The following is a 19,213-nucleotide window of genomic DNA, read 5'->3' as shown; positions in this document are numbered from 1 at the left end:
AAGTCACCTACAGCAGGTCAGCAGGGGACACAGGCAGCAGAAAGAGCCCGGCTATGTAATGGAATGGTTGAGCAGGCACGATGGTAATGGACACGGAAAGCAGATTAAAAATGATTATGGCAGAAGAGAGAGGGGGATAAGAGGTCCATTCTATAATGCAGATGATTATCCCTCTTTACCGATGCCGTTGATTACGGTAGCATGGCACTCATAAACACCAGACAAGAGAAAAATACACAAGCAGCAAAAACATTTACAGATCTGTGTTACTTCAATTATAGTATACTGGCTAATGAAAACAAGACCCTGTTAGTAAAGACAATGTGCTTTAAGGTCACAGTAGTCCACAGACAGCAGTGCCTCATCTGCACATACTGCACAAATATTTAGTTTTTTCTTGTCTGTGGCTCTTAGCTTATTCCCTCCTATTTAAGACCTACATCTTTAAAAACAGGTCATAAATATTTTTTAAAAGAAAAGCCTCAGCAATTTCTTAAAACAGCTGGGCTCTGTAATTTTTAGCAAACACTCCTCAAGCATGAGTAATTTGTGCATTTGTTGGGGTCTATTTACATCTGTAGATTGCTAGTGCAAGACTAAACTAAATAAACTGTAGTGTGTGTTCATGGTAATGAAGGAACATGTCACCCATCACAACAATGTGGCACATTGATGTGTTTTAAATAGTTTGTAGTCATGGATTTATGGATGGAAATGTCAGTCTGTCAGTTGGTCCGCTACTTGGGTCCAGACTGAAGGGTGAATCCCAGTGACTTTGGAGAGTTCCTGACCTTTGGATTGGCTTGTAATTTGGTACAGACTTCCACATTTCTCTCAGGATGAATTCTAGCAACTTTAGTGATCCCTTAACTTTTCAACAAGCCATCATCAGGTCAAAATTTCAATTTGTTCAATACTTCAATTTAGGGCCAAAACCTGCAAAACTACAAAAATGACATTCCCATGAGCCTCAGTTGTACTTTGTGTTTAGTGCTTATTACTAAATGGTAGCGTGCCGACACAAACACTTCCCAAATCTCAACTCTGTATTGTGCGGACTTGCGCGTCAAGCAAGTTGATTGGTTGCTTCAACTCCTGTAGTGAGGCAGGTTTGAAACAGGATGAAAATAGACATAAGTGTAATACAGAAGCATAATTCCAGCTTTAGTCTTGTTGGACAACAATGGAGCTCTATGGCACAGATGAATAAGTTATATCAGGGTTTGGCTACACAGACAATACTCATAAGAACCATTTAATTGTTGGTTTTTAATGGGATTTGTTGACATAAAGAAACATACTTATCCATTAATGAGAAAGGAATTGTACCTTTAGGACGTTAAAATAAGAAGCTACAGTACAATGAGCCCAAAATTAGAGCCATGAGGAGGTAGTTGTTCTATGTATTCTAGTTTTGTGAGTCAGCGGCAACAGGAAGAAAAAGATCAAGATAGTATTCATAAAACTGCTAGACTGCCCATGACAAATCCCAAGGCACCAACTTCAAAGATGACACGCTCTGCAGTCAGTCAATTGGTGCCTCAGTACCAAAACTACCAGCCACACATCTCTATAGAAGTTTCTCTTTTTTCTGTGGACTTTCTCTGGACTTTCCCTCTTTAGACGCTGCATCCTATTCATAAAAGGCTATTTATACTCCTCCAGTTACAACTCTCGTTTTCTCCTGTGCATTGTTGATGGTGGGTAAAAAAAGCCAAACTCACAATGGCACCTGGCTGGTATTTGTGCCTCAGTATCCCACTGTTCCAGCAATTCAGCCTCAGAAACTTAAATAACAACAATGGCCGCAGTTTTGGGTTACATTTTGAAGGGTAGGCTTGTTGTTGGGCTACCCTTCTACTACCACCTCTGTACCTCTCAAACAGGTAATAATAGCTGTTTTTTCTTTCCCGTCTGTCTCACTTTTACGGCCTCTGGGCTGACAGAACAGACAGGCCACTGTTGAGGGTGGCATCTCGGCCGAGTGCGCTACTGCTCCCATGAAGTCTAAGGTCTGTGCTCCTCTTAAACCCAACACCACTCTTGCAGCACAACACACAGGCTATTACATGACCTCAGCATGGTGGTGGGATAACTCATCTCAAATGCCTCAGGTGTAACCACAATCAGGTCACACAGCCTAGGTTCCTCTCATTCTCTCTACTTCAGTTTCTACTCAAACAGAATGTGTCAGCCTTACTGGTTTCTACTTTGTACCTAATTGATGCTACGCAAGGTTAAAACATTTGGCGCCCAGCTGCCAAGTGCTGCCATCTCTGAGAAGGCAGCTTCTCAGAGATGGCCCTCTCGGTCACATCAGAAAGTGGCACAGTGAAATGAATCAGCACGTTTTCGCAGATGCTGGTTCTATAAGCTGTGTGACATATTGACTACTTGCATGACTACTGTAGTTGGTGAACTACTACAGGTGCACTACTGCTGACATGCTGGGAACATGTTAGTGCTAGTCAGTCACAATAGCTCCCCAAGCTTCTTTCAAATTTCTCTGAACTGTGCCGTTTAATCCCTCCTGGCATTTTGTTCACAGGATTCTACATCATTTTATTCAATAAACAGTTTTATTGAAGAGTGAAAAAGCTGCAAGTCTGCAAAATGTCACCATTTTAAATGCAACTTTTAAGATCAAACCTTCATGTTGATGCTAGAGTATAAGAAATTGGCTCAGTATTATTCCATTTACTGCTGGGTGATATCAACATATCATATATTGTATGAGGCTTTTTTATTGCTTGTCATTAATCATTAATTTATTGATTAATTCATTTGTTTATTTTATTGACCGACCCCGGTTTTGTAAAAGGTTTCAAAATAATACAATTTTACTTCCTTAATATCATAATATTGCTTCAATGTAGTATTCTCCTGTCCTTAAGGCTGCATTACAATAAATGAATACTATTTCCATATTTTTATGGTTTGACTGTTCTGGCTTCGTGTCACTGAACTGTTTCCATTGATCATCATAACTACACTATTATATTTTAATAGGTTCAAAGTTCATGGAGGGGGGAGTCTTTAAAAGTGCCCAGGAGGAAAATGGAAAATTGAACTTCATCTGCTGATGAAGATCATGTTATATGATCAAAAAAAATCCAAAATAGCAACTTTACCCTGAGATTGTTTTCTCCATTTTAAATGATGTTATGTTTAATATCGATTTTAAAGTTTTATATCAAATGTTCAAAAGCACTGATAGCCACACCCAAAATATCACCACATTATTGAAATCACTAAATCAAAAATATCACATTTGATTTCGTCATTAGCTGCACTTGTACTATTACTTTGATTCAATCAATCTTGTTTTTCCCTTTTACCTTGAAATGTTCTTTCACAGACAAACACAGACCAAACAACACAGTCTGAGCTATTTCATAAGCACCACTGAGCCTCAGTGCCCACTGGCATTACAAAACTACTTCAGCAACCAATCAATGCTCTGTTCTCAGACCAACACATGGCTCCTAAACGTCTCCCTTCCTTTGTGACCTTTCTATTCCCCAGTAACACTGAGAGAACTATCATTTCCAGTTTGAATTGACAATAATTCTCTCTCAATGTAATGCCATTTCTCAAACCTGACCTTCTTTGCAACACATTCTTTAATCCTGTAATACCACAATCCTTTAAAGCCCTACAACGCACTAAAACACTCGCACAACCAGCTTAAACACAAGTAACCAGTACTCTGTAACTAGCAGTTAGTCTATCTTTCACCAGTCCACCCCTGTAGTCTTTATTTTCTTCCTTCTCTTGGCTTGGTATGATAACTAATCCCCTGAAAGCCTAATGGGTGAGTGCCATGCAGCAACAACAGCTGGTGTTCAGACTGGTCAGCTGAATGGAAATGGGCCTGGTGATGGGTCAGGGGGAGCAGCCATTAGACTGACATGAAAACACAGGACTTATGGATACTAGCTTGAAGGGATACTTTGAATTTTTGGGGTTTTTTAAATCTACATTCCTCCCTAATTGGGACTGCTTGGCTACACCCTAATGAGTGAGTTTGTGGCCAGAAGCACCACTTGGTCTAATTAATGAATGCCATTAAAATGTCCCATCAATGCATTGAAGCTGTAATGCAACAGTTATCTGCTTGTCTGCTGGTACGTCTGGGGGAGAGACAGATTTCTGCAGACACGGTGTAATCCTGGATTCACGGGGGAGCGACTGGATGTTGGGGGTGTTGTTTATGTGTGTGTGTGTGTGTGTTTGTAAGTATGAGCCTGTGTGGGTGACTGCTACCCTCCTAGGAGGTCAGAGACACATGAAGTCCACAGCCTCCTAATCCTATTATTCATAGCAGTGGCAGCTGGAGACACATTATCGCCAGCGTGCTGCAAGACATCACTGTGTATTATAACACATGTGAGACCATCGATGGAGTCTGGGCCAGGAGCGCTTCAGTGTGAGTGTGCTCTAAAGTTTTCAGATGCCATTAAAGAAATGGACTGAGTTGCTTCCACTCTCTTGGATGATCAATAAAGAGGTAATGTGGTCAGAGTTGCCTTTGCTCCTCGCTGCTGAGGGAAGAGGCAGCAGCTCCCCTGACCTGCACAACTCTTACAGATAATAACTGCAGGAAACCAAAGGAAATAAACAATTCATGAGAGGGCGGCCGCAGAGTGTATGGCTTCCACAAAGTGTATGTTATGTTATCGGCTCGGTGCAGAGCTCACATCCTCAGCAGGAGGCTTGATTTACATTCCTTAAAGCCATGTGAAGGAGAAGGAGGGCCAAAAGATGAACAGGCTGCAAATCGATGAATGCAGGAGCAACCGACAAGATAGAGTTGGCAGAAAAGCGCTAACAGTTAAGATACATTTTACACTGACTGCCTCATTCTGTGCATATAAGGATAATGTGTTTTTAAGGAAGACAGAGACGACAGAGTCATTTCAGTTGTTTTTCTCAGTGAGCCAAGCAGTCGTGACCTCCGATAGGATAAGTATCAGCCACAGTGCAGCCTTGATGAGGTATTCAGGAGAAATAAAGGGAAGCGAGCGATCAAGCGAGCTCAATCACCACACCGCTGTGCCTCAGTCTACTCTGACAGGTTCAGCCCATCATCATTACCAACATGCCCCCTTGATCTCAATCAGCCATCATTCACTGGCCTGAAGTAATGATGACTGAATCCTTTTTTATCTTCAGAGAAGGAGGCTGAATAGATCAGACCGAGCAGAAACTGCTCACCTGCAGCTCAGGCTATCATCAAGGTGTTAGAGATTCAGTCATGAGGCTGTAAACATGTTTAAATGTGTCTTCTCTGGTGAAAAACGCTCACATGGTTGCAGCCTAATTAATGTTCACACCCTGCATCTACAACCTGAAAATGAGAAGAGCAGGGTAATATAAGAAATGTTCATTAAATTTATCTGACACATTCAATTAAGAGCTGTAGCCTGCTGCGCTTCACAAACTACTTACTCCAAATATTAAAGTGCCTGATTCAGAACTATGAAGTTGATCAGGTTAAAATGTTGACTTGATATGAATCAGAGTTTAACTAGAAGATTTTTAATTTGAGGTGATCAGGTAAATCATTTCTATAGAGAAGAGTTACCACCCTGTTGAACTACAAAAACACACAGTCCACTCACTCACGTTCGTACAGTGGTGTTACAGAGTGATGTGTCTTTACTCACAATCAATCTTTGGCTGAATCTTTGGTAAACTCCTTCATGGGTTGAGGCTGAAACAGTCTCTGTGTTTCCATTCTATACTACATGCTAATTACAGTATACAGTATTGTATACTGAGTCAATCAAACTGCAACTTCAGTATGCCAACAACAATTAAATTAATAAAAGCACAGCAAAATGTTGTTTTTTTCTTCAAAAATTCAATTGTTTCTAATGTGTTCCTGGTGCTTTTTCACCATCATCCTCTATTACTCTCAGTTTGTCCAGCTGTGAGTACATCCTCCATTTCCTTTATGCATTGCATTGTGGGAGAGTAGTGTCCATTAACAGCACACTTAAAAAATCAAGGGCTTCTATTCTGCATACCGACTGTTTTGCAATACACTTAATTGTGTCACATTCAAAACCTGCTTAGAATCAGGATTTGGGACACAGCTCTAGTATCTGTGACAAACCAGTTGGTGCAATGCAGGACTTGATGGTGCACTATGGCCCATATTAACTGTTGCTGTTGACCCTCATGCAGTGCAGCTTTCCAAGAAACAATGAAGGCCCCTTCCCTGTTCAGGGAAAAGCAATGTCAAGAGAGAAGCCAGTTTTCACTCACAACAAATGATTCAGCCGTGTCAGAGCGTCAGATGGATTGTGAAAAGATGCAGTACAAGGGATTTCTAGGGAAATTGGGAAATACGTTTCTCTTTTTTTCACTTTGTTATTTTTAAATCTTTGCATTCGTTGCTTACTGGCCACAGGAATTACTTGAGTGACGCTGAACCCACACAGACTTCCTGCTGTGTGTCAGCATGAGTAGATAGATAGTGGTTTGTGATTATACTATCATTACATGCTTTCACACAACAATCACGTACAACACAGTGAACTTATTTAATCTGTGTGGATAAAGTGTTTAAAAATCTACAGAATAAAAAATTACATCAAGTGCACATGCTCTGTGCAGCAGTTTAGCCTTGTGACAGTGATGTGCAGCCTGCCTGCCGAGCTGAGCTGAACCAGCACTTCTTTAATTTTTAACATTTCCTTCCACTGTGTCCTGAGCTGGACTGACACCAGGGTAACTGCAACCTAACCCCTCTAAATTACACCTGTGGCTCTGACACCATAACGTCCTCCATGACTCAACTCTGCTGCGACCGGAGGGCAACTACTGTGTCACAAATGGGAAATCATTTAATTTAATTTAGGAAATCGAATGTGCAGCATGGCTGTAATGGAAGATAAACCAAACTGAATTAAGTTTACCAAACATTTTATCTATTAAATTGAGTTTATCCAATTTTGTCTCGGAAACTAAAACATTGCAAAGGTCAAACAAATACTGAAAATACGTTCTTCTGTCCTAAAAATATCACCGAGCTCGTGTCGGCTGTTTGTGTGTATGTTCGTCACTGACTGGAGGTCACAGCAGGGACATTTAGAGGAGCAGTCTGCTTTTACTTTAACATGATTCTACTTTACACTTTCCAATTCATAATAAATTTAAAAAAGAAACAATAGGCTATTATACAGTTTTATTAACTTATATCCAATTACTACATTTATTTAAATGAGACTTTATTTAAAATCTAATTTGACCTTGTGTTTGGGTGTAGGGGAAGTGGCTGGGGCCTGCAGCCATGTCTATTAAAACACACTGCACAGCAACAATTAATAAACTATCATAATGGATGTAGCTGTAGAAGCTGCTGCAACCAGCCAGCAGGTGTGAAGGCTGAATTTTAAGAAGATTTGGGCTTTAATGTTGTTTGGTTTGCTCGTTATGGGAAGCAGAGCAGCAACGATTAGTTGTGACAACAAATTAATCTTCAGCTACTTTGATAATCTATTATTTTTTCAAACAAAAACCAACCATGCATTCTCTGGTTCAAGCTCCTCCGCTGTCAAGACTTACTGAGTGACTGATGATGAAAACTGTTAGTTGCAGTTGTAACGGGGAGTACTTAGCCTGTAAAAACAGTTGTATAATGTTTTTGTGACTTTGTAATGAGCTTCTGAGAAAATAACCCTGATGATGTCATGAGGGTTACTTAGCTTGGGCTTTTGCTACATTCATGTCACGTGGGAGATTCCATAATTGTCAGTCTCTGACTTACAAACTTATGTTCACATAAGTCATAATTTCTAAGTTGAAATTATGATTAAAAAGATTTATTTTTCTCAAAGCTCTGATATTATCCAACTGTGAAACTAATGAGAACAGAAGTGCATTAGCAGGCACGGAGTGTCAAATGAAAGACGCTATTGAGTTGCATAATAGGAACTGTAGGATTTAGCATTTTTGGAGCTTGACCCACATAGGGATGAAAAGTCAAGATAACTTAACCTCTACTGTTTCAATTTTAACAATTCTTTCCAAAACTGTCTCGTTGGAAATTTAAGGAAGTGCAATAATAAATGGCTGGAATGCCCCTTTAAAGAACAGACTCTCTCATCAGAACAAGAGGATGGGTATTTCCATCACAGACTTCCTCCAGTCGTACAGAAACCAACGAGTTATTCTTTTTTAAAAAATCTGCAAATGTTTTCCTCGTTTACATGTACATGTTTATGTGTTTTGAGGTCTAATATGCACAACAACACAGCAGCGTTAACGCAGTGGATGATGAAAAAGCAAAAGTTGAGAAACTCACCTGTAGCTCGTTGTTATTGGCCATCATGTGCTGCCAATTAGACGGCGACGCCAGGTGACTTCTATGAATGTCTGTCTCACTTTGCAGCCCTCAGATCATTATAGAAATTACAATAGAAGTTGGTTAAATGGTTGAAAACAAGCAGAACCGCGTTTGATGTCCTGTAATTTTTCAAAAAAGAGCTCTTAATAGTCCAGATGAAGGCGCAGTTTGAACGCAACATGCAGGAAGAGCAGATGAACAAAATGACACGATAGAGGACCAGGTGAGCAGAGAGGAGAGGAGGAGACCATCACCTCCTCTTGGACTCTGATCTGCATCACGCAGTGCAGTGTGTCCTGTAGTCTGAGAGGGTTTCTTTATCTGTCATCCTCAGTGAGGAAACACTGTGAGGATTCACCACCACACACTGCTCGGCTTGTTAGGGGAATCTGAGGCCATCACCCCCGCTGAGGTGCGCTCCTGATCGGCTCTGCGGACAGCTGAGTGCCGGTGAGTGATGCTGGTGGGGAGGAGGAAGAACAAATGTGAAAACATGTCAAGAATACAAAACACGACTTCCGGTTCAGCCAGCCCCAGCCTTCAAAATAAAACTAGCATGTCAAGGCATGTTTGTTTTATATTGAGTTAGTCTGTTTAGTTATTGTATATAATTGTTTTCTGTACCTACATCATTGTTTTTTTATTTATTTTGTGATTTAAGTGGCTGTAATACTGAAGTTTCCCTTTGGTACTCAATCAATCAATCAATCAATCAATCAATCAATCAATCAGTCTGTCTGTGTCTGTATCTATCAATAAAATGGAATACAAAATAAAAAAAACAATGCATTTTATGATTATTGTGCCAGTAGAAACTTACTGGCACATAAAGGCCCATAATGAGCAGTTTGACAAGTTACTCACTGTAGTAATGAGGCACAAACACCAGTTTTGGCTCCAAAAACATCATTTGCTCAGAAAAAGCTCCAGAAAACACGAAAACAAAGAAATAATTCATTGAGCAAACCTTTGTAGCTACATCACACAGAATCTCTGAGATGATGGATGAGTCATGAAAACATTCAGGCTTGCAAAGTCACTGATATCATGATATGCTGAAGGCATTAACATTACAACAAATTACTTCTGGCTAACATAATCACAAAAACATGTGGTAAATTGAAGCCCATTTTAATATACAATGTACATATAAAGAGTTTTACATTTAAAAATGTATAAATTATTTTTAATTATCATTGTAGTAAGTAATTATCACTATAGTAAGCTCTGTCAATTATTTTGACAGAGCTTACTAATGTGTCAGTGTACCATGGGGACAGGATTATGTCAAATAGACAGTGTGGCCCTCTTGCCACACACAGCAGCAGACCCAGTGGAAAAATGAATGTAATAACAACAGGAATTACAAATGGGAAACACTTTTTGATAATGACGAGTGGAATCATTAGGTCAACTTTACTACATGCAAACTTAAAACATATCTTATTAAAGTCAGCTTTAATCTATGTGTTGTATCTGAGGTGTAGACCTACTCTGAAATTAAATGTAGCTTTCTTTGTGCAGATTATATTGTGGCTCTACAGTCTTTAAAGAGCAATTAAAAGCCAACATTTTTCAAAAAACTTCTTTGAACATTGTTAAAGGAATCTTGCCCTGATTTGCTTATTAACAACTGAAAAATCCTTTTCTTGAGTGAGTTACGTGCTTTTATGTTGAAACCAGGCTGCTGCTTCCTGTGCTGTTGTCTGTCTGCAGGCAGCTTGACGTGGATCTCTGCTGCAGCTCAGCGCCCTCCTGCTTCCACCTGAGACCTGTTGATCACGTTTGGGCATTACAGTGTATTATTGGCCTTGAGAAAGCTAACAAAGCTAGCAGATATGTTAGCTCCACTGTTATTGATATAGGGCCCACTTGTATATAACTGTACAGCTTTTTTGTGTATGTATTAAAGAATTTAGGCTCTTGAATCCCAGGATGTAAGATCAAAGTCCTTCTAAGGAATACAATTTCTGTCAATATGAAGATGAGCATGGCCAGATTAACCTTCTTGGATTCCCCTTTTTACCTTTTGTCACTATTCCATCTCCCGGAGGTGTTGTGTTCAGGGGCACTTCAGCAGGGTGAAATCCTCCCTCTCACTACTGCTGTCATAACATTTACTGTATTTATCAGACTCTTGCATTTGTTCTCTTCTGCAGTGTCAAATGGCTCCCATCTGCTGTAAGAAAATCACCACAGAGAAGAAACCCAAGCAGCCTGCACTGCACATTACTACAGCAGATGGATGAATGAAAGACTTATTTTCACTACAGGAATTCACCATGCAGATGGGTGCAGCAACAGTATCATCACTGTATCACTGAAATCTCTCACAGACATAAGGGAGCAACGCCCCAAAACATATGCAGGGAGAGCAAATGTATTAACTCACTCTCATTCATTCATTCATTGAATACACTCTCAATGAAATGGGTAGACTGCAAAAATAAGACTTAGCTCTGAATTTGCCTGTGATCTCTCTCCTGCACATTTGGACAGACCCTTTAAAACTTCAATCAAATTTATCAAATTCGATGTTTTTGTGATTTTCTAATGTTGTATTATTAACTAAACTATAACCAACTATTAACTAAATGTCCCTTAGTTAATAGTTAGTTACTTTATTGGACAAAAAAGTATTAAACTGAATTCAGCTGAGACTCCTGGGATCCTGGATTCATTGACCTCTGACCCCATAAGCTAAATATTACACCTCCTCTGAACAGGAGATGCTGTCAAATCAAACATTTCTGAGAAGGCTTTCATGGACTGTGTGTCCACAACAAACATCTAAGTTCTTTTAGTGTCCTCATAAGCTACAAGTTAACCATAATGCCTTATTTTTGATTTATTACATTGTTACTGTTGTGTCAATGCACAAGCAGCATTTTACTGTTGTAGCTGGTTGAGGTGGAGCTTGTTTGAATTATTTTATATAGAGTTAGTCCAGTTGTTCCCAAACTGGAGGTCTGGCCCCTCCAGGTGGTCACAGTATAAATCTGAGGGTCATGAGTTGATTAATGGGGAGTTAAGAGAGCGTGTTCTTTAATCTTTGCTTTTTTGGGAAATGTTATATAATTTTACCTTTTTTTGTGAAATAGAAACCATTTGAGAAGTTTAGAGGGGAAATGTCTCTTTGATGAAACTGCTAACAAGTCACAGACATCTGAAACATGACAAAGGCCCCCAACTAAACACTGCTTTTTTAAATAAAGGTTCACAAACCAAAGTATTGGGCCTCACTGGTTTAATCTTAAACACTGCATTGTGTTTTATAAGTTATCACATGCTTTGTGTGAATATTACACAGATAATAATCTGAAAAGTATCCGGTAAACATAGCTGTCAGATAAATGTTGTCCAATATTTCACTCTGAAAAGTAATGGAGTTGAAGTGAAATAGCATAAAATGAAAATACTATATCAAGATTGTACTTTACATCCACATTTAAGTAAATGTATTTAGTTACTTTTCACCACTAGTTAATACAGACAGAGCACAAATATGATATTGTTGGATTCCCCTGGTAGATGGTTGTTGTTGCCACCTGGTGTTCACTACATTATCTTTATCATTACAGTACTATTGTCTGTATGTATGTCAATAGTTCTGACAGTAGAATAACAATTACTACTATTTCCAATGTAATAATCACTGTTCTGTAAAATGCTTCATAAATATTGTTTACACACCAATAACTAGACTGTACAATGTCTCTGGGGTGCTGCCTCTCATTTCCTTCATATTTTCACATGTAAAGTGATCATTAAAAGTCTGACATAAGCACCACTGCACACGTATGAACACCAGCTTTCAAGCAATTTTATTTAATATTCAGAGCAGTGATTTTTCACATTTCGTACTGAAAATGATTCGGCCAATGACACAACACCACAGAACGTTTCTGCAACACAAAAGAAGATGATGACAAACATTCACAAAACAAATATTAACATATTAAGAATGTAAACACTTATATTGTATGTGAATTGTATTATATGAAATTTAAGTTACACAAAAAAATATCAATAAAAAGGAACTTGAGGCACTGTAGACTATATTATCAAAACAATACAGGAGCACATATAGGTCTGCATGCATTATTATAGTTAGTTGTGCTTACTCTTATATAAGACTATAATTCTTAATAAAAACTCTTAAATATGATAAGTACCAATATATAGCAGCATACAGCAGCAGCGGCCATGTTTACACACACACAAACATAATTTGATAGAACATGCACAGTGTAACTGCGGTATAAATTGTTAAGTGATTTAGAAAACTATATTCTGTACATGCTGCTTTCAAATGTCATAAATTCATGTAACTCTTCAGAATCATATAAAATTGTGCATTTTACTGATAGTAGCATAGTAGCAATTGTACATAAAAGTGAAGTATATTAGATCTGAATACAAAACACAGATCTAAGGATTTATTTTAAAATGTAGGTTAGTGTCTCACTCATGCAGCCAACAGGTGGCGGTGTTGTGTTTTTATTTTCTGTGGTCTCAGACTGACCTCACCTACCTTGTACAGACACAAAGAGAAACACACAGGTGCTTTTTCTCTACACGCAGGACCTTTAAAATCACAGTTTATAAGATATGTTGATAAGTTATGATCACCTGATTTGTCATAAATATCAAACATGTTTCTAATATATTGCACAGATCACAAAGCTATAAGAACAGAGCAAAATATATGGACAATGTGTAGAAACTCATAACAGGCTTATGTTAAAGTGAATACATATTAAATATAAATTGTGGACTGAGTGTTGGTAGTTGAGTACCCCCTGCCCCCCCTGTACCCTCCCATCCCCACATCCCCTCCAGAGTGGTGCATTGTCTCATCTCAGACATCCTCCTTTCTCTCCCACCATGACATCATTGGTAACCTCGGAGACTCCCTGAATACTGGGCGACCCAGGAAATGAGGTTACAACTTTGGAATGCCAGAGGGAAGACAACAACTACACCCCTGCCCCCCAACCCCCGTCGACCACCACCAGCACCCTCACCCCCATCAGTCCAGCACCCTCCCAGCCTTCCCACCCTCCTCCCCTCCCCTCGCACGCAGAACAAGGAGGGCCTTCTTCTCTCTCACGCCCCCCTCTTCCTCCATGACTGACAGCTCTATTAAGTCCATGAAATCCCGGCTGTCCAGTGAAGTCACAGTAACATTTACTGACCAGAGAACAGTGAATGTCGTGAAAGCTTTTTCACCCAAATAATCCTATTTGACACACACAATGGGGTTGTTTCAGGGTTTCTTTGTTTAACACTTCACTATGAGGAATTTGGGTTCACAAACATGTAAAACTATTAACAGTATTACCACTTACCTCTATAAATACTTTGCCCCACACAATAATTAGAAGAAAAAATCAAGTGCAATTTGTCATAGCTCAATCCCTCGTTTGAGAGGTAACCAAAATTTGGTCTCAGTATCTGGTTGTGACACATACAAAAGAGACTATACAGTGGAGCGCTGCCCCCCACGCAACACATGACAACAGTGTTTCTAAAGCAGTTACAGTGCATTTCAGAGTAAGACAGCCGAGGAGTGCTACAGTATTAAGTGCTTCTGGTAAGGAAACATGCTTTAATGTGAGGCTACAGTATGTGATATGCATGTCTGGGTAACAGTAATTAATGACACGGTGCATCTACAAAGTCTTCTAAAAATAAATAAGGAAGATCTGAAATCAGTTGAAAGTAAAGTTTGTGTGGTCATATGATAATAAATAATCTGATGTGCTCTCAACTCCTTGAAATCCCTGTGTGGCTTCAGATATGACTGCATTGTGTGATATGTTTTAAAATAGTTTGGCTTTTTAAATATAAATATGAATCTGTCACTAAATTTCAGTCTTACGGTGTATTGCATATTTATGATTATAGGAGTAGTTCAACATTTTGGAAGATACTCTTATTCACTTTCTGACGGAGAGTTAGATGAGACGATGAGACAATCTCATTCTTGTGTTTGTCTCTTTAACATGAAGCTACTGCCAGCAGCCAGTTAGCTTAGCTTAGCATAAAGACTGGGAACAGGGGGAAACAGCTAGCCTGGCTCTGTCCAAAGGTTAAAAATCTGCCTACCAGCACCTCTAAAGCTCACAAACGAACAGGTTACATCTCATTGTGTGGAAGTGGTAACCTTCTGGGGTATCCACTGGTTGCCTGGCTACCATGAAAGAGTCCACCACATAAACCTCTATAAAGCAGCAAATGGTCAATTTACACATTTTCTTTGTATGGATTCAACAAAAGGACCATGTATTAACTAGAGAGCTTTTGCAGTGGTGGTTGGTGGAATTTGGTCAACTTTGGTCAAAGCTAGCTAGCTGTTTCCCTGTTTCCAGTCTTTACAGCGTTGCCAGATGGGAAATGTTAAAGTATTGTACCAGAGGCTTAAAATGATCGTATTTTGAGGAAAATTATCAAATGTAAGTCATAACCATGACAACAAATAGGCGTATATATGTAATTTCAGAAAACAAGGTCTGCTGCATGGATGTATTACAAGAACTGGTTCTGGCGCGACACTGGAAGGCAGCAATCGACGCAACTTGTGGGATGTAGCACGTACAGGTTACCCTGTGCTAATACTAAGTGTCACAAAATGATCAAATTGTCAGACATTATGGGACTTTTGGCATTATTGATTGTACATCGTACAGAGGGCAAAGTTATTGTACAAATACCATAATTATCATACATCCAGCAACGCTGGGTCTTTATGCTAAACTAAGCTAACCAGCTGACAAATATGAAATGATTGGTGCTAGATTGGATCAGCCTGACGGATGATTTCTAAAACTCTTGCAAGATTTGTGCACGTTCTGTTTCTTCATTGTGCACATAACCCTAACCTTAACCCTAACCATGCTCACAAGAGTTTGTCCCTCTGGCTGATCCAACCTAGCATTTACCATATGGAACTGGAATCAATCTTCTCATTTAACTGTCCGCCAGAAAGGGAATAAGCGTATTTCTCTAAGTATCTGTAAGTATTTGTTCACTGGTTGATCGACCTGATCGGTAGATCTGTTGATTCGTTGTCTTCAGTGCTGGGTCTCCACCTCCACCACAGTCCAGTCTCCAGGAGGGGAGCTGCCCCGGCTGTCTGGGGAGTAGCTGCTGACGGAGGTGACTGTAGCAGCAGGAGGGCTGAACTGGGGCAGCATGTTGGGCCACATGCTACTCTCCAAGGGGCTTAAGGTGCCCCCTGTCCCCACAGGGAGGAGGAGGAGAGGAGGGCAGCCTCCATCTCCAGACAACATCAGGGTCTGATTGATGAGCTGCTGCACCATGTCCACCTTCTTGTTCCACTCCAGGTCCTGAGGAGGCACTGGACGCAGCTGCCTCTGGAAATCCTGTGTCACACTCGGGGAAGATGGCACCCTCCTCCCTAGAACCTGTGTGTTCCTGTTCTGCTCTCCTCTGGCCTCTTCCTCCTCATCACTGGTTTCCATGGCTTCATAGATGGTGCAGAGCCCTGAGGATGGCGAGAGCATGACTCCGGTTGGGCTCCTCCTCAACTGCTGCTGCTGTTGGATCTGTTTTTGCTGCATCCGGTACTGCTGCTCCAGCTCGAGCTGCCACTGCATAACCTGCCTGCGCTGCCGGTGCTCCTGCTGCTGCTGCTGCAGCTGCAGCTGGAGGAGCTCCCTCCGCTGCTTCTCCAGCTGCTTCTGCTGCTCCAGCCTTAGCCGTTCCTCCTCCAGCCACTGCCTCTTCTGCCTCTCCTGTTCTTGACGGTGCTGCATCTCTCTCAGCTTTTCCTGGTGTTGCTCCAGCCTTCTCAACTGTTCTCCACCTGTGCGACTGTCAGTGTTGGTCTCTATCAAAGGTGGAGGGGGTGCGATCTTGGCAAAATGTGCTGCAAGTGTAGGGTCAATTGGCCTCCTGTTGCCTGGGACCAATGCCAGATAGTGGCCATTGGCTATAGGAACAGTGGTGGTGTGGTTCTGGTTCTGGTTGTCTTCCTGTAAGTGTGTTTGCAGCTTCTGATCTTCATCCATTTCATCTCTCTTCTCGTCTCCTGTGACACAGTCAAGATCACTTGGTGCATCCATTAGAGATGCATGCATCAAACAGAACGGGTGGCACAACAAGGGGGCCAGGAAGAAGAGGGTTCGGGAGAGATGTGACAAGAGGGCGAAGGTGTAACGCAAAAAGAAAAGGGGTTCTAAAAGAAAGTGACATCCATGACACAGGAATAGTATACATTGTATCTACAAATAAATAAGAGAAATACCAGGAAACAGGAACACATCATAAGGTGCTGTTATGGTTTCCTCTCTAAAGTTGCATAAATAGGAATTTCTGTCCTGTAATATTATATTTTCCTTTGATTGCTTTAATAGTGTGTAAATAGCTACCAAATCTGATGCTTCATCCTCTTGGAATAATCTATAACACTGTTGAATCTTGATACTAAATGTAGAGATATTAAATTGAATTGCATTTATTTTACTGTGATTTCTTTCATTTGATGTTTTTGCATATTTTAATGTATTGCTTTGTTTTTAAAAACCTGAAAACACTTGAAAAAGAGGTCTCTTGTTCCTCTACACAGCTTTCTGGGTGTTAATAAGAGCATGACCTTGTATCACTGGGATGCATAATGCTTGAAAATGGGCAGAAGGATGATTGCCAAATAGTTTTGGTGTCCATGTGCAATTTACAGCACATACAGTCGTAGCATCCGAGACTGTGCGTAAATAAAAAGACAAAAGATTTTTAGCCCCAAGTAAGATGTGAAAGTCATTAATATCTGCAAGACATTTATGCCTTAGACATGATATTGCGCCAAACATGACTGCATCAGAGTGATAGCAAATTTCATGAAAGCCAAGAGATATTAATTGTTTTGACTGCATTCTCATCTTCATGCTAGTTATGCATTAGAGCAGTTATATACACGCAGTACCATACAGACAACAAGTATTTGAAATGACGAAGGAACAAGTGAAGGATAAAACCGACAAAAACGTCACAAATATTGAAGGTAATGTATGGTATGTGAAAAATGTCACAGTTCTTTACAGCTGTTTGATTAACTCGTCTCGTGTCATGCATAATTATTAAACCATATTATGCTAAAGGCCGCTGATGTATCTGTAACCGAAAGCAATGGTGTCCCCAAAACACAAACATGAAACAGGGTTCACATAGTCTCATGATTAATATTTAGGAACAACCAAAGCTGCAATTTAAGAGAGGTTTCAGGTAGATAGGCAAAAGGGGTGTGCGTGATTTTGATACAAGGGTCTTGAGTGTTTCCATGTCAGGGTTTTGATGAGAAGGAGCGGGCAGGTCAGAGGAAAAAGGCATGAACAGGGACAAAGTGTTCGGTCTTCTTGAGCTTCAGTATTCAGATGCATTCATTTGGCTTGTATAAAGAGGGAATGTTCCAGTACATCTGTGTGTCTTGTTTGTGATTGTGCTGAATATGTGGGTTGAACATTCAGGAGGATGGACACAGATATGAGCAGATTTCACCTGTTTGAGTGTTAAAAGCACTCGTAGAAACCTTCAAGAAGACAGAAAGGTGTGTGGTGCAACTCCTGCCTAATTACTGTTAAAGGTGCCCTGTAGAGTTTTTGACCACTAGTAGCACTATGGAGCAATGTTTTCACCAGTGGGTGCCTGTTTTCTTTTTGCGCAAGCGCACAGACGATGGATATACATTCTTGTCACTGATTTTATGTTATTCCTCGGATTGAAATGTATAATTGACAGCAAAGGCAAAGATAAAGACTGCAAGATAGAAAACATGAATGTAAACAATGCAGTCCTTTAAATGTCAAAAAAATATCTTTGCAAATGTTTTGAGGTAGGAGATATATTTGAACATGTTTGTTAGACTTCAAGGATACACACGGTGCATTCTGGTGAAAAACACTGAATGTTAAGTTGTTTATAGGAAAACTCCACGGGGTACCTTTAAGTGAGCGCCACCTGCCAAGGATGTGTTCTGAATGTGATGCCGTGTCGTAGTGTTGAATCTGAAAATGTCATGAAGGTATAAGCATGCTGGAGAACAGGGCACTGGGACACCATTTGGATTACCGCTTTGATTTGAGCAAAATTCCATTTTAGATACAACACCATTGTACAATGTTGCATCACTTCCTGTTTACCAGTCATTCACATGGTGAGGAACAGGTGGCACCATGGGAAATAAGTTGTGTAAACACAGAAATACACAGCGACTCGAACACAAGGACAGTAAGTTCAAGCATGCTGGATCCAGAGGGAAAATAAGAAACAGGAACAAAATGCCTTGCAATGATGTTTTAATGGAATTTTGACAGATAACCTAGTGTGAACCATTCATTTATGAACATGTCTAGTGTAGAATTGTTTCAAATTCATCAGGTAGTACACAGTCTTGTTAGTTAAACATGCAATATACTGCTGAAATAGTAAACCAAACGCCCACTATGAAACGTTTGAGCGAGTGTAAAGCTCAACTGTGGTAGCGATGTAGGACAATGCAGGGTCTCATCACAAATAAAAGGCTAGTTGTTAGTCTCTTCTGGAACACAAATGATCAGCTAACTGAGGCTTGAAAGCTTAGCCACTTAAAACCAAATGCCTGAAACACATACTGTACGTGACTGCACGTTACATACCTTAACAACCTATGCAAAGAGCGTAGAACCTCTTGAAGCACACATTAAAAACTTCACCAACTGCAATCTAATACTCCCATACCTACCTCAACAAATCTGTAAGGGCAAAACAGCCGTGTTAATATCTAGCCTTTATTTTGATAGCTAAAAGTCTTGAAACAAGAACACAAACTTTTAAGAAGGAGCATGTGACTATCGCTAT

General features: G+C 40.1%; 3 protein-coding genes across 5 annotated transcripts in view; all 3 read right to left on the bottom strand.

Moving 5' to 3' along the window:
* Positions 1-8,777, bottom strand: part of pkn1b (protein kinase N1b) — a 34,305-nt gene extending 25,528 nt beyond the window's left edge. For all 3 annotated transcript variants that reach the window (XM_042393680.1, XM_042393681.1, XM_042393679.1), the window contains exon 1: positions 8,315-8,777. Coding sequence is in view for 1 of the 3 variants with exons in the window: in XM_042393679.1 (XP_042249613.1) it covers positions 8,315-8,341 (27 nt within the window). In the remaining 2 variants the exon portion in view is untranslated. The remainder of the gene's footprint in view (positions 1-8,314) is intronic.
* Positions 8,778-12,159: 3,382 nt separating this feature from the next.
* On the bottom strand, positions 12,160-16,446 carry LOC121883867 (putative uncharacterized protein DDB_G0271606). The gene is made up of 2 exons (XM_042392328.1): positions 15,403-16,446; positions 12,160-12,261 (listed from the first exon to the last, which is right to left on the bottom strand). Exon 1 carries the CDS (start codon positions 16,444-16,446, stop codon positions 15,433-15,435), a length of 1,014 nt encoding a protein of 337 aa, XP_042248262.1. The 3' UTR covers positions 12,160-12,261; positions 15,403-15,432.
* A 2,209-nt stretch (positions 16,447-18,655) lies between these two features.
* The window catches only part of wu:fb95e10 (cell surface glycoprotein 1), a 29,131-nt gene continuing 28,573 nt past the window's right edge, over positions 18,656-19,213 (bottom strand). Inside the window, exon 6 of the mRNA XM_042392631.1 lies at positions 18,656-19,107. Coding sequence (XP_042248565.1) covers positions 19,094-19,107 — 14 coding nt within the window. The 3' untranslated portion in view covers positions 18,656-19,093. The remainder of the gene's footprint in view (positions 19,108-19,213) is intronic.

This window comes from Thunnus maccoyii, chromosome 18 (genome assembly GCF_910596095.1).
Source record: "Thunnus maccoyii chromosome 18, fThuMac1.1, whole genome shotgun sequence".
Taxonomy (NCBI): Eukaryota; Metazoa; Chordata; class Actinopteri; order Scombriformes; family Scombridae; genus Thunnus; species Thunnus maccoyii.
Note: the sequence above shows the minus strand (reverse complement) of the source record. Positions and strands in the feature narration are given on the sequence as shown.

Bases quoted from the DNA above. Each gene is read 5' to 3' on its own strand.
- LOC121883867 (XM_042392328.1), bottom strand. From the start codon at position 16,446: ATGGATGCACCAAGTGATCTTGACTGTGTCACAGGAGACGAGAAGAGA.